Source organism: Oreochromis aureus, linkage group 20, assembly GCF_013358895.1.
Source record: "Oreochromis aureus strain Israel breed Guangdong linkage group 20, ZZ_aureus, whole genome shotgun sequence".
Lineage (NCBI taxonomy): Eukaryota > Metazoa > Chordata > Actinopteri > Cichliformes > Cichlidae > Oreochromis > Oreochromis aureus.
This window is the reverse complement of record NC_052961.1, coordinates 22,768,873-22,782,446: the sequence shown is the minus strand read 5'-3', so window position 1 is coordinate 22,782,446 and position 13,574 is coordinate 22,768,873. Positions and strand designations below refer to the sequence as shown.

General features: G+C 40.3%; 1 protein-coding gene across 1 annotated transcript in view; it reads left to right on the top strand.

Moving 5' to 3' along the window:
• The window catches only part of cntn3a.2 (contactin 3a, tandem duplicate 2), a 40,889-nt gene extending 27,758 nt beyond the window's left edge, over positions 1–13,131 (top strand). The window contains exons 16-23 of the mRNA XM_031726348.2: positions 2,359–2,508; positions 2,612–2,682; positions 3,321–3,555; positions 4,045–4,154; positions 5,567–5,753; positions 8,721–8,833; positions 8,961–9,129; positions 10,001–13,131. Of these exons, the coding sequence (XP_031582208.1) occupies positions 2,359–2,508; positions 2,612–2,682; positions 3,321–3,555; positions 4,045–4,154; positions 5,567–5,753; positions 8,721–8,833; positions 8,961–9,129; positions 10,001–10,098 (1,133 nt within the window). The 3' untranslated portion in view covers positions 10,099–13,131. The remainder of the gene's footprint in view (positions 1–2,358; positions 2,509–2,611; positions 2,683–3,320; positions 3,556–4,044; positions 4,155–5,566; positions 5,754–8,720; positions 8,834–8,960; positions 9,130–10,000) is intronic.
• Positions 13,132–13,574: the final 443 nt, after the last annotated feature.

Here is a 13,574-nt window from a genome sequence, read left to right as displayed (position 1 = left end):
TGGTGTTCAAGACCACTTTAAAAATGACAAGAAAATCTGCTTAGGAAAAATATAAAGAGATGAGGCTTACTTTGGGGACTCTGTATTTTTTTCATTAGTACTTTTTCATTTTAGCCACTTCGATGACCTTCTGTGTACTCATGCTAAGTCAACACCAGCGTCCTTTTCATCTTTTCAAGTCAAGTCTGTTTTTCTCACAGCTTGGTCCTGAAGCATCTACACAAGCCTGATTTCTACTCCCATCCACAGCCATGAATGGATGAAAACATCATTTGCATATAAAATTGCCATTTCCACCAGAAGTTATTGGACATAGCAAAGAAACAAAACAGCAAACAAGCAATTTCACAGAATGTGAAACTGAGACACTCATCTGAGAAGTGGAAAAAAGGGAATGTGTTTTATTTGGTACCCTCAGTTTTGGAAATACAAACAGAATCAAACCCACTGAATGGGAAAAAATAACTGAAGCTATCAACTCTGTTAAGTTCAGAGTAAAAGGACCCTAGCAGAAAATAAACAAAGAAAGAAAAGGCACTGCAGACAAGAGGCAAGAGGAGTTTGGAGAAAGACAGCCAGTCATTACACACAGCTGCAGCTTTTTCCTAAGGTTTTCAAAATGTAACACACTCAAAAAATGTTCTTCACCATCAGTAAACATGTAGCAATAATTTTGATTAAAATGCAACTGAGATGCACAAAACGAAAGGTTTATTTATTCAAGTAATTAATCATTAAGGTATAAACTCAATTCATTGCAATCAAGTACATTTCATTTCACCAGATTCCATTAAATGAAACATTTTACATTGTACTTATGTGGGAAAACTTAAACATAGGTACACATGCTCTCATTTTTATTCTCATCTTATAAATGTGTGATTGTGTGAAAAAGGCAAATACCAGGCTTTTTCTGCATTCTTAATGCATCTGGGTCCAGGTGTCTAGAAAAGGTTGAATGCATATACTGCAGTTGTTTTTATTAGTTTGCTTAAAAAGGGTAAGATTTATAATAATAAACAGTATAAATAATAACAGTTATAATAACAATAAATCAGCTGGGGTGAGCATAAAGGCAGATTTTTACCAGTCATGGCAGATGGCCGGCCCTTCCTGAGCCTGGTTCGGCTGGAGGTTTCTTCCTGTTAAAAGGGAGTTCTTCCTTCCCACTGTCAACTAGTGCTTGCTCATAGGGCATCATCGGATGTGTGAGGCTTTTTTGAGGCAATTGAGTTTAACTTAAAAGTATATCGTACAGATTTTATATAAAAAATGTTTTTACAAAATTCAAAATAGAAGTTTGACCTGAATGAGAAAGTATGAGTTGCTTCACAGTAAAATTCCTGTAATCAAATTTTTACAAATCCTGCAACTGTTTGTAACAAAACAGAGGCATGATGAATTGACATGATGAGGTCAAATGCTGATCACAGAACTTTCTGAGCACTACAGAGCTTGTTTTGGTTTTCTGGACTGCACCTGTTTTGGTTTCCTTTCATTGGTTTTATCCAATCTCATTACGGCTAAAACAGTCCTGTAATTTAAGTCAAAACGGTGTAAAGTCTGCATTTAACAAAAAACAAAAGCCAGCTGCCTGGTGAATGCGGTGGGGAAAAAAAATCACATCTAAAAAGCTTAGATGTTTCCCTCCAGAATTAGCTGAGAGCAAAGCAAAGCTAAAAGGAGAGAAAACACTGGAAATCAACACAACTGAGAAATCACTTATGATATCTAACATTGGCCTGTATGTGCTGGAGGTGTGCATTGGCAGCTGTTTGCTGACAACCTGCCCATATAATCGTATAATGCATTTGAGAAGCTGCGTCAGGCTAGCGACCTGTCCAGGGTGTACCCCGCCTCTCGCCCTAGGGTAGCTCAGATAGGCTCCAGACCCCTCCCCAACCCGCGAGCCTGACAAGGATAAGCAGAAGAGAATGAATGGATAGATGGACATTTGAGAACACCACAAGGAGTCAGCTTTTTCACTGTAGCTGTTTGTGCTGTACTGAAGTAACGAACAAATGTCATTGCACATTTCAAGCCAATGGCTGTAGGTTTTTTATTGGCATTTCATTGGATCCCTCAGTGTTACTATGAAGGAAGACGCTGCTGTACACAGCAGGGCTGACAGTTAAACCACTTACTGTCCTTTGTCCTTTGAAATCCACTATCCTCCATCCACCTTCTACAGTCATGACTCAAAACCAGCTTGCATTCAACACTTTATTGACCAGTCTACGCTGCTTAAACAGTGTATGTGAGCATAATTGTTCTCTTGCTTTAGTTGTAGCTCTTCACTTGTATACATGTAGGCTCTTGCAAAGACCTTCTGTCTGCAATGTTTTCTTTTATTCTTAGTCCCGGAGATAATCGATGGGAACACACTGACAGCCACCGTGGTGGACCTCAATGCCTGGGTTGAATATGACTTTCGGGTACTGGCAAAAAACAGCGTTGGTGTCGGAGAACCCAGCCCAGTGTCCGTGAAGACCAGGACAGAGGATGCAGGTACAGCGTATTGATCTCCCTTTTTGTGCTGTAACTTGCCTTTATGCGGCTTTATATATATGTGTTTTTATACTGAAATGTGATCATGGTCTGTGTTTTGTAGTTCCAGATGCAGTGCCAGGTGATGTGGGTGGAGGTGGTGGAAGCAGATATGAACTGGTTATCACGTGGGAGGTAAATCATCAGTCTTATGCTCTAGTCTGTTATTCAAAGTGCCCAGAGTCAGTGTCGTTTTCATCTTGAACGAGGTTCTAAATATTCCTCGCTAAACCAAAGCACCTGCTCTGTTTTGCTTGTGGGTGTCATAAATTTGGGGTCAATGGGAGTCTGTCGTCGCTGTAATTTCTCAAATTGCTTGCATGTAAGGCAGCGGCAGCGTATACAACAGAGAAGTAAATCTGACAGATATTCTCATTTGTGAGTCTCGGATCTGTGATGAATTACTGTTCAGACTAATCTACAATGCTCAAATATAGCAGTAAGGAGTCGAATGGAAGAATAACAGTGCTGGCATTGTACAAGTCATTACTTTCTATGTTATCTCATCATTGGAGTTTTCCCATTTCATTATATACAGAATAACTTTTCATTTTAAAAGCTGCACGGATGCTCGGTAATGAGCGCAGGTTTTTAAAATGGCATTTTTACTGCTCCTTTTATTTCATCAGGTGGGTCGCAAAAGCAATTTGTGGGTCATGCACTTTTTTTGACATTATGAGAGACGGTGGTGACTTTGTGAGCCCGGCGGTGGTGTGAACGTGAGTGGTTTGTATATGTTTTAATATCACTATAGTTTTGTGTTTCACTCTCAGCCTGTTCCCGAAGAACTACAGAATGGTGAGAGCTTTGGTTACATCATCGCTTTCCGCGCCTTCGGAGAAGCTAGCTGGACTCACGTGGCCACCTCCGCCCCTGGCGCGTCGCGCTACGTGTACCGCAACGACAGCATCGCACCCTTCTCTCCGTTTCACGTTAAGGTTGGCACTTACAACAGCAAAGGACAGGGTCCCTTCAGCCCCGTGGTCACCATCTACTCTGCGGAGACAGGTAAAAGGCTGGGCGTGAGTGGAATCTGAGCAAAGCCCCCAAAGTAGATTTTTTTGTTTTTTATTGGATTGGATTAAAAGTGCTCGGTAGATAAAAATACACGCAGCAAAATAAATCTGCAGAAATATCTTTATATGAACGAGGTACAAAATCATGGGAACACATTTATGTAGGAACCGGCAGATTGCCTCCAAATATCACCGCTGTATTAAATTGCTGCGCCACAGTAAAAACTGGTTGGCATTTAGATCTGTGCTACCTCTCAGTATGCTGAAGGGTGTGGGGTGGAGGGTGGGGGTGGGGGGTGTCTCTGTGTGTAGTGTAGTGTTAGTCAATTTACCAGCAGCACCTGTGTGTGATGATTCATCTGAGTAGAGATCAAAAGAATGCGCACAGTTATAAATGTAAAAATTGAAGAGATTTGTTCTGCTCGTTTCTGTGCTTTTGGAAGACGGCGGCACAGCTCAGTCTCCTGTTGTCTGTTTTCAGAGCCAAGTGAGAAGCCAGCGGGAGTTAGGGCCAGAAGTGTCTCAGCCTCTGAGATTGAGGTGAATTGGCAGGCTCTCTCCTTCATCCCTGAAAGGGTTCTGGGCTATGAGGTACATTTTACTCTTTTAAATGGAAATAGAAATCACACACACATTCTCACAAGCAACACGATTCAAATGCTCACCATCAACCCCTGTTGTACCTCAAAACCATCACTTCCAAACTCTGCGTCGCCATGGAAATGGCTGTTTCACTTGGCCGACTGTTATTGCCAAAATTATACAGTTCTTTGTGGCAACACGACAGGAAAACATGTCAGAGCGTTTTTAAGAGAACAAAAGAAAATTGCCTGGCCACATGCCTTTTCATGTTGCTGTCATTCATGGGATATCATGATAGCAATATCGGGCCTCGTGTCACGGCACTGGGAAATGCTACACTGGAAATGCATGGAGCACAGCACAGCAGCAACACGGGTCTAGATGTGGCGTGTTTTTACTTTCCTCTGAGTAAAACATTAAACTGTTACACTTCAAACCAGGAACTGCTGATTTCATCCACTCTTACCTTTAAAAACTAGGACACCCTGATTGCCTCGTCCACATGCCTCTGATGGAATAATCAGGATGATCAAAGGGCTTTAATGAAAGATGTTGTTATTCTTTTGCTCAATAAAGTCAAAGTTGTTTCCATAACTCCATCTGCGAAAGTAGATTTCTTTTTTGTCTTCTTCTTTTTTGCTTTTTATACTTGAACTGCTTCTATGATGTCAGACACTGAATAATGATGACGGAAAAGTGAATGACTGCTAAAAAGGATTTCATTTGGGATCATTTATTTCCAGGCTAATGGTTTGGATAATAACAAAAATCTCTTACGTTTATTTTAAATACATTTTGCTGGCACTCGATCTGTAGCATAACTGTTTAAAAGCCATTTTTAATCAGGCAGCTTTCCATTAAGGAAAAAAAATATTGCCACATTACAAAGCCATGAGGTATTGTTGAAACAATTAGATAGTCAAGCAACAATCAAAAGAACTGATTGGCAATTTAATATCAATGAATAGTTTCAGTCATTAAGTACAGAGGCTTTATAGTTCCCTGCTCCACACTTGGGAGTATTTGCTGCTTTTCCCTTTTTGGGTGTTTGCTGGGAAAACACTTTTACACTGAATATTGTTTTTATTATTTTTTGGCAATTAATATATGTTAATTAATCAGCAAGGGGATTAATCATTCATTTATGTTGGAATGTATGTATATAACTGTAAGGATTTGTAATGTGAGATATCAAATATCCAGCTGGAAAGGTAAAAGAAAACTCTGATCTTTCTTCAGAGAATACAATCAAAGTCTTTTATTTAAAATCATGACAGCTCTTTCAAGACATCAAATGTAGCGTATTTACAAGCATCCTTTTATGCCACATGAGCTAGAAAGTACATAAAGTACAGATGTACACATTTTGCTCCAATCCAAAGCCTTCTATCCCGAATGACATGCTCTCTTTCTGAAAATAGGTGGCTTACTGGGAAGATGACACTAAACCAGAGACCATGGGGAAAGTTAGAGTGCCTTGGAACCAAACCTCGGCCACAGTGAGTGGCTTGGCAGGAAATACACAGTATTTCCTAACAGTCAGCGCCTTCAATACAGCAGGCACTAGCCCATTCCTCCCTGCAATCAATGTCACCACAAAAAAGCCACGTAAGTTGCGGCACACAATACTGCTGCTCAGGGGTTTGATTTTCGTGACTACACTGCTTAGAATTCAGAGGTGGAAACGTTTAGTGGTTTAATTGAAGTCTATTCTTAGCTTTTCCAATAATGCTGGGGAAATCTAGCATGTGTTGAAACGTGTCCGCATCCTCAGAAGTCACACAAGTCCAGTAACGCAGTGCAGCGTTACAAAAACAGAATGCAATGATTTGTGAGCCCTGCAAGACTGCATGTAAAGGATATCTATGCAAATGTAAAATGCTAAATCTGAGAGATTGTATTGTTGTGAAAAAATATGGTCTTTTTCACAGGAACACGTGCCAAAAAAGTTAGATCAAAAAATATAAAAGGAAAGTCCCAGAGAGGATGTAAAGATAGGAAGGGTTTTATCACTCTGTGTAAAATTGTAAAGCCTTTGGGGATTTCATCATCGACAGGACCAAATATTAAAAGATTAAGAGAACCCAGAGAAATCTCTGTGTGCAGGGGAAGAGGGCTGAAAACCAGTTTGGATAGCACCATGCTCTGCAGGCCCTCGGGTATCACTGCTTTCAAAATAGACATGGTTGCATGCAAAAAGTGCATGTCCACATACATAGCGTAAGTAGCTTGTACTTCTCTATGAGCACTTAAATTCATCATGTAAATATTCCAGATTTAGCTACATGGTCTCATTTTAATCTGTAGTCCCTCCCAGGTTGATGGCATATTTTATCACATAGCAAACAATCGAGGCGCAGAGCTGTCGAGCAGTTGATTTCTATTTAATGCAAAAAATATAACAACATATCTTTCTTAAGACTGCCGTCTCCCTTTATTCCCAAATGCTTGCAAAGTGTTGTTAAAAGGAGATGTAGTGGCAAACGTTGCCCTGTTGCGAATCTTTAAAAACACATTAAGTTCATAATGATCGCATATTATTCAAAAACACTAAGGCATCTCATTTACCACATTTGACATAGTAGTTTCAATTTAAAGCAGAATATGAAGATTTGTTGAGCAGTGGTTAGAGACGTGCTGGAACACAGACTAGCAACAGTTCATGTAACAAACACAGAGTCTTCATCTCAATGCCGGCAATTTCAAGTCAGCAGCAGGAGGCAGATTAGCGTGCTTAACCCGAATAAAGCTGTTTTATACACCATTAGTTTGCTTTGTACAAGAGCTGAAGCAGGTCTGATTTAATGCCCTGTGAGCAAAAGTTGCCTCCAAAACACCCCCCAAAGGAATAGCCAACATGGTTTTGTTAGCCTTTAGCTTAGTCATCAGCCTGACCCGCTTATATCTTTTCTGCTTCCAAGCACACTGCTTCCTCTTGACTCTGTGCAACCGGACCTTGATCTGTCAGTCCCTTGACGAGGGCCTTGTGTCCTCAGTAGTCACAATCTGCAGGGCTTTGCCTTTATTATCCTTGGCAACTTGCATTTCCCAGGAGGTGTTACCCTCTCACTGAATTTACTTACTGCCAAAACAGGCAATGTAGTCGGGGAGTGGGGATTAAACAGATGCCACCTGCCATTTAACAGATCAGTGTAGCATCAAAATGATTTTGAAGCTGCAAACCAATTCACCTTAAAGTGAATTGGTTCCATTCTGCTTTTATCCACACTTTATTTAACTTCCAAACTGGGCAAAGATTAGTGTCATATAATAATAGTATTTAATTCAATTTTTTTAAGTTGTGTTATCCTGTAAGTGAAATAAAATCTTTCTTGTTCAATCTCACCAAGGGGTGGTGTGTAAAATGCAAACAAAAGCAGAATGCAATGGTTAGCTAATCCCAATAAACTCATATTTAGTACACAGCCGAACATAGAAGTCATATCAAAAGTTTAAACTGAAAAAATATTAGCTCATTTTGAATGTAACAGCAGAAATAAGTCTCAAAAAAGTTGTGACAGGGTCATGTTTCCTACTGTGTAGCATCCCATCTTCTTTTAACAACAGTCCATAAATGTCTGGGAACTGAGGAGAGAAGCTGCTGGACTGATGTTGTCCTATCCTTGTCTGATATAAGATTCGAGGTGCTCAACACTTCTGGGTCTTCTTTGTCGCATATTTCATTTCAGGTTGTACCAGATGTTTTCACTTGGCAGGTCAGTTCAGCACCCAGATTCTCCTACTGCAAAGCCATGCTGTTGGAATAGTATGCTAAAACACGTACTGTAGCTCCAGATGCTCTGAAAACTGTACATGCCGTTTAGCATTGATGGTGCCTTTCCAGATGAACAAGCTGACAGTTCCATAGGCAAGAAACGCAGCCCCGTACCATCACTGATCGTCCCTCTCCTTTTTAATCTGGGGATGTAGTGTCCATGTTTTGCAGAAAGATTTTCGGATTTCAATTTGTCTCACCACAGAACAGTTTTCCAGGGAAGATGCTTCTGGATCGTGTTCACATACAGCTTCTTTGCGTGATATGTGCAGCGTTGGCTGAGGGCACGAAGATCACGTGAATGCAGTGTTGATTTTTGCCCTTGTCCTTTGTGCACAGAGATTTCTTCAGATTCAGATGATGAGATTTTCAAAGTCCTAACAATTTGACAAACATTATTCTGAAATTGTTCCACAATTTGCAGACACATTTTTTTTTCCAGATTGATGAACCTCTGCCTATCTTTACTTTAGAGGAGCTCTGCCTCTTTAAGATCATGTCACTGACCTGTTGCTGATGAACCTGTTTAGCCGTTTCTTTTTAATATCACTTGCTTTCTCAACTTTGATGTGATGTGTTGTTGCCATCAAATTCAAAATGAGCTATTATATTTTATGAAATATTAAAATGTCTCAGTTTAATTATCTGTTATGTTTGCCTTGTTTTATTGTGAATACACTGTTGGTTTTTATTTATATTTTACACAGTGTCCCAAATTTTTGGAATTGGGATTATACACCAATGTGACACTAATGTTTCTGCACTGATATAAAATTGTTAATAATTTTTATGTCACGCAGCACCTTCCCAGCCGCCAATGAATGTGGGATGGAACCTAATGGGCTCTCAGCTGTCTGTTTACTGGGAACCCGTGGTGGCAATGGAATCAGAATCAGACGTTTTAGGCTATCAAGTGAGTTTTACTTTCTCAGTTCCTTTCACAGGAACTTGGTGCACCGGGTAACCACGAAGCTTATGCGTTTGAAGTTGTCATGGTGTTAGAAAAGATATTTACAACCTTGTTTGTGTTCCCCTTTCAGCTGTCATACCAGAGGCAGCGACACAAAGAGGTAATCACACTCACAACGGTCAACGCAACAGCAGAGCTGACTCTCCCTGAGGACGATGAGGAGTACATCATCTTTGTGCAGACACTGAGTGAAGGAGGACTAGGGCCGGCATCAGATCCCATACGAATCCACCAGCTAAGTAAGCTCGGTATTCATGTTTTGTTAAGTTGCAGTGGTTAAATGATCAAAAACGAAAGGCTGAAAGAATAATTTGAGTTTTCCTCATACCCTTCCCTTTAAAATATGCTGCTCTCGTACCACAGAGGAACACAGACAAATGCCAAAATTTGACATATGAATTCACTGGGACCTTTTTCTTTCTTTTTTTTGCCCATTTTTGTAAATAAAGTCACTTAACACTGTCAATCTGACAGGGACACTTTGTCCTCCCCTGACCTACCATTACTCAAGGCCCCAGCCCACCCCCGCTGCGCTCTTCGGCGCTTATAGTTTGCTGAAATATGCAACACAATCCATCTCTGTCACAGACTCGCTTTGGCTAGATGCTATTGGTGTCCTGTGGGACTCCAGTGGGGGCTGTTCCCCTGCCCTAAATGCTACTTTGCATTGTTGAACTTTTGTGTTGTATCCCTGAAAACAGCAGTTCAGAGAGATAGAATTCAACATGTTTTGGGGGTTTTTTTGTTAAATGGGCTCATCGTTCCCAGAGAAGCAGGAAACGCGCTGTCTGGCAGAGTCATTTTTATCAAGTATATTATATAGTGAAAAAGCAGCGATTGAAGCAAACTGCATCAGTGTTCTGGGTCCTTTACACTCACTTCCTCTAATACATTTTTTACCCATGCACTTAAAAGCCAGCACATAAATGAGTTTGGACCGCATTTTAAGTACCCCCATGAAACGTCAGCATGCATATTTTATGTTTTGACAACCTAAGCGTGTTATTCTCAGCAGCTGACAGAGCAGAGAATTGAAACTTTGGGTTAGAAATGTGTATTTCAGACGGATGTCAGCCACGGTGCTTTTACCTTGTTTTTCTTGTATCCCAGGTATGAGCGCCCGTGGCTCCAGAGCCTGCAGTGTGGAGATCTCCCCCCTCTCCCTGTTCCTCACCATCGCAGTATCCTCATTCAGGTCATCGTTGTGACACAAACAGACTCTGCTCTGTTTTTTCAGCATTCACTATTGGCTCTTGTTTTGTTTTGTTTTCTTTAATTTGTGAAAGTGGTCAAGGTTTTTTCTTTTCTTGCATTTTTTAAAGTACCGCATATTTTTTTCAAGTGTTATTTTGCAAGTATGCAGCAGCACAAGAGAAGAGTGTGCTGTCAGACACTTAATTAACAGTAAACGCTTGCTTTTTTTTTCTTACATAAGTCTGTTTTGACACTTTTGCTGGTTGGGAACAATGCTCCATTTCAACTCTTTTTTGACTCTAGAATGATACAGATGCCTTACTTCCATTCATGTGCCAAAGTAGTTTCAGCCTTCTCGTTGTTATTGCTAAGATAGCTACATGCTTTCCTCAACATTTTATTCCTCACTTTTCTTATCATGAAGGTCTCAGTGAACCTTGCAGAAAGCCCTGAAGAGAAGTTTATGATTGTTTGTTTGTTTCCTTGTATTTCTGAGTTTTCAGTTCTCTCCAAAATCAGAAAGTAGGGACATGTTCATTCACCTGCGCCCGTGCCTTGGAGATTCTTGTATCGGCGTCACTTATAGACACTGGTTAGTGGTACTTTTCAGAACATACTGCAGCCATCTCCATCTTTACGTGATCCTTTAAAAGTCGGTTGTGTCCCAGATGAAACTCATAAAACACCTCATAGTGCCGTTGTCCTCCATTTACCTTTTATCTTTTGATTGTGCGGAGCTGAATGTACCATGAAAGCTCCTAAAAGTTTTAATGCCTCACGCTAGTTATAGTTATAGCCTGCCGAATGATGGATTTGACTTTGCTCTGCGTTCACAAATTTTACATTTGCTTGTATACAGCAGTACCGGCAGAGGTGTGTAACTGCCAATGTAATTCCTTTTTTTCCAGCACCAGTGCTTCAGCGAACTTAAACAGCAGTCATTGAAGTCATTTATCAAAGAAAAATGACAAATGTTCACCGGCTTCAGCTTCTCAGATGTGAGACTTTGTTGTTTAAGATGTAAAACACAGCAAGGTGTACCTTTTATTACATTTCCCTCCACAGTGTTCAACTTTGAATGGGATTGCAATGATCTGCCAACAAACCACTATATGAAATCAAAATTAGAGGGTGATCTAGTTACTTTTGTATCGGATTTTCTAATCTCACTTTCCTGTTTTCACATAAATTTTTTGGAATATGCAGTATTTCCTTTATCTCGCTAGGCTAAAGGTTTTGCCTGGACCCTGTACTACAAAGTGAGTTCAGCATACTCCGGGTATTTCTCCAGTATCAGAATTCAGTTATCCTTACGCTTGGTAAGCTGGTTATCAACTTGATAAGTCAACCCAGGGTTTAACCTACACGTTCTCGCAAAATGATCTGCACGTTCTCTGGCACTGGCAGCATTTGGCCAATCACAGAGAAAACAAGATAAAACTATGCAATGGGAAAAAAATGAAGAGGTTAAAAATGAAACAGTCTGAAACCAACACAGCTGCTGCAGCGTGAGGAAAACCACTGTACAGTAGTTTAGTATTAAAAGCGCTGTATGAAAGCGTGAGCGTTTAGCCTGTTTGAAGCCAGGACTGAAAAAATGCCCACTGTGTAAGTTTACTGAATTATCAATATCACAGCTCTATCATTAAAACCCAGGAGAATCTGATGGGTTATAATTGAATATTCCCTTTAATTAATGTTTAAAAGACAGTTTTAGGTTTTATTCTTTCTGCTGCAGTCCTGGTGGTGTTTAACGGTCTGAGAGTTAAGAATAAATATAAAAAATAGATAAGTAGCTCCTCTGTTTTAGGATTTTAGGATCACATATTAATGCTTTCAGAACAATAAAATTGTTGTTAAATTTATTCCTGATGCTGATCAGGGAAACTCAAAGATTTCCCTTTAGACCCTCCTGTTATCCACAGATGTGAGGGATGTTTCAGGAATCATGATGCTGTTTTTGGAGAATTGATTAATCAGTAGGAGGTGACTTCATACCTGTTGGTTGCTAAAATGGAACAAAAGCTTCTTTAGCTTCACAGCATGAGTTACAATGACGATAAAAAGCGAACCACCTTCATAGTACAGAAAACCCAGGGTTAACCTAAAGTCACCTGGATAGAAATCCTCTGCTTTGTAGTACAGGCCGCTGGTTACTGACCTTTGATAGCACGAAGAGAAGCAAAATGTCATTCAGTCTAATGTCACATTCAAATGGATATTTCCACGGTTGGTTAAAAGAGAAGACTGATACCACTCTCATGTTAGCACATTGACAATGGGACCAGTGCGTAAGCATAGCTTAGCAAACCGTCAGCTTGACTTTGTCCAGTATTCACAGCCAGCACGTCAGGTAGTCGGAACAAACAAATTTCTCTATCTGACTAAACTGACAATATCAACAATCACTTCACACCCACTTCACGCTGTGATTTGCCAGCCGTGTGGAGGTGAGAAAGCAAGCTGGGTTTGAACTTCTCTGCCGCGTTCTTTTATTTGTTAAACACCAGTGTGTTTACACGGAAACATTACCAGTACTTTCAGTTAAAGACTCAAAGTCTCTCTTGGACAATTATTGCATTTTACACCTCACGTCAGTGTCAAAGAAAAATTCTTATGCTTCCGACATGGTTGAATTTGCTCTTTCCTAACAGAGCTTGGCACTGGTTCTGTTGTTAATGCACGCACAAGGGTGGTATAGCATCTCTATGACAGAGTTATATAGGTAAGGTAATACAGTTTAAAGAAATGACACAAATAATCTGAACTAAGGAGTCTCTTTGCTTGTTTGGAAGCTTTCAGCTACATTTGTCTCCTCCTGTCGACTGAAAGCTCCATGAGTGAAGCTTATTTTGTCAAACCAGTTTAATGCTGGTGAGCTAATTTATAATAAAGCAGCTGCCTGATTACCAGATGCGAAGACTCACCTAGGCTATGTTCACACTGCAGGCGAAAGCGCATCAAATCCGATTTTTTTGACCCTATGCGACCCGTATCCGATCATGGTATGACTGTGTGAACGGCACAAATCCGATATTTTCAAATCCGATCTGGGTCACTTTCATATGTGGTACTGAATCCGATACATATCTGATGTTTTAGAAAGCGACTGCTGTGTGAACGGTCATGTCGCATTAAATCCGTCTTTTACGTCACTGACACAAGACAGACGCCAATTATCAGCGCCGGAGAAGCGCCCGAGAAGACATTGCGAACGCTTCCTGGCCATCCAGTGTGGATGTCAGTGAAACTGTTGGGAAGACAACGTGAACATTTTATTTGTACTGTATAATCTGCAGATTCTGACGGAAATCTGCAACTATCCTTTGAAGCACCGCTCCTCTCTAAAACAGCATTAAGGGTAATTATTAGGTTATTTACATTATTATGTAAATAACAAAATAACTTAAAGCAAAAATTGGGAAACGTAAAGTCCGAAGTCTTTATATTAAGGGCCATCAGTCAAACAATATTGTTTGCTCTGGGTCTA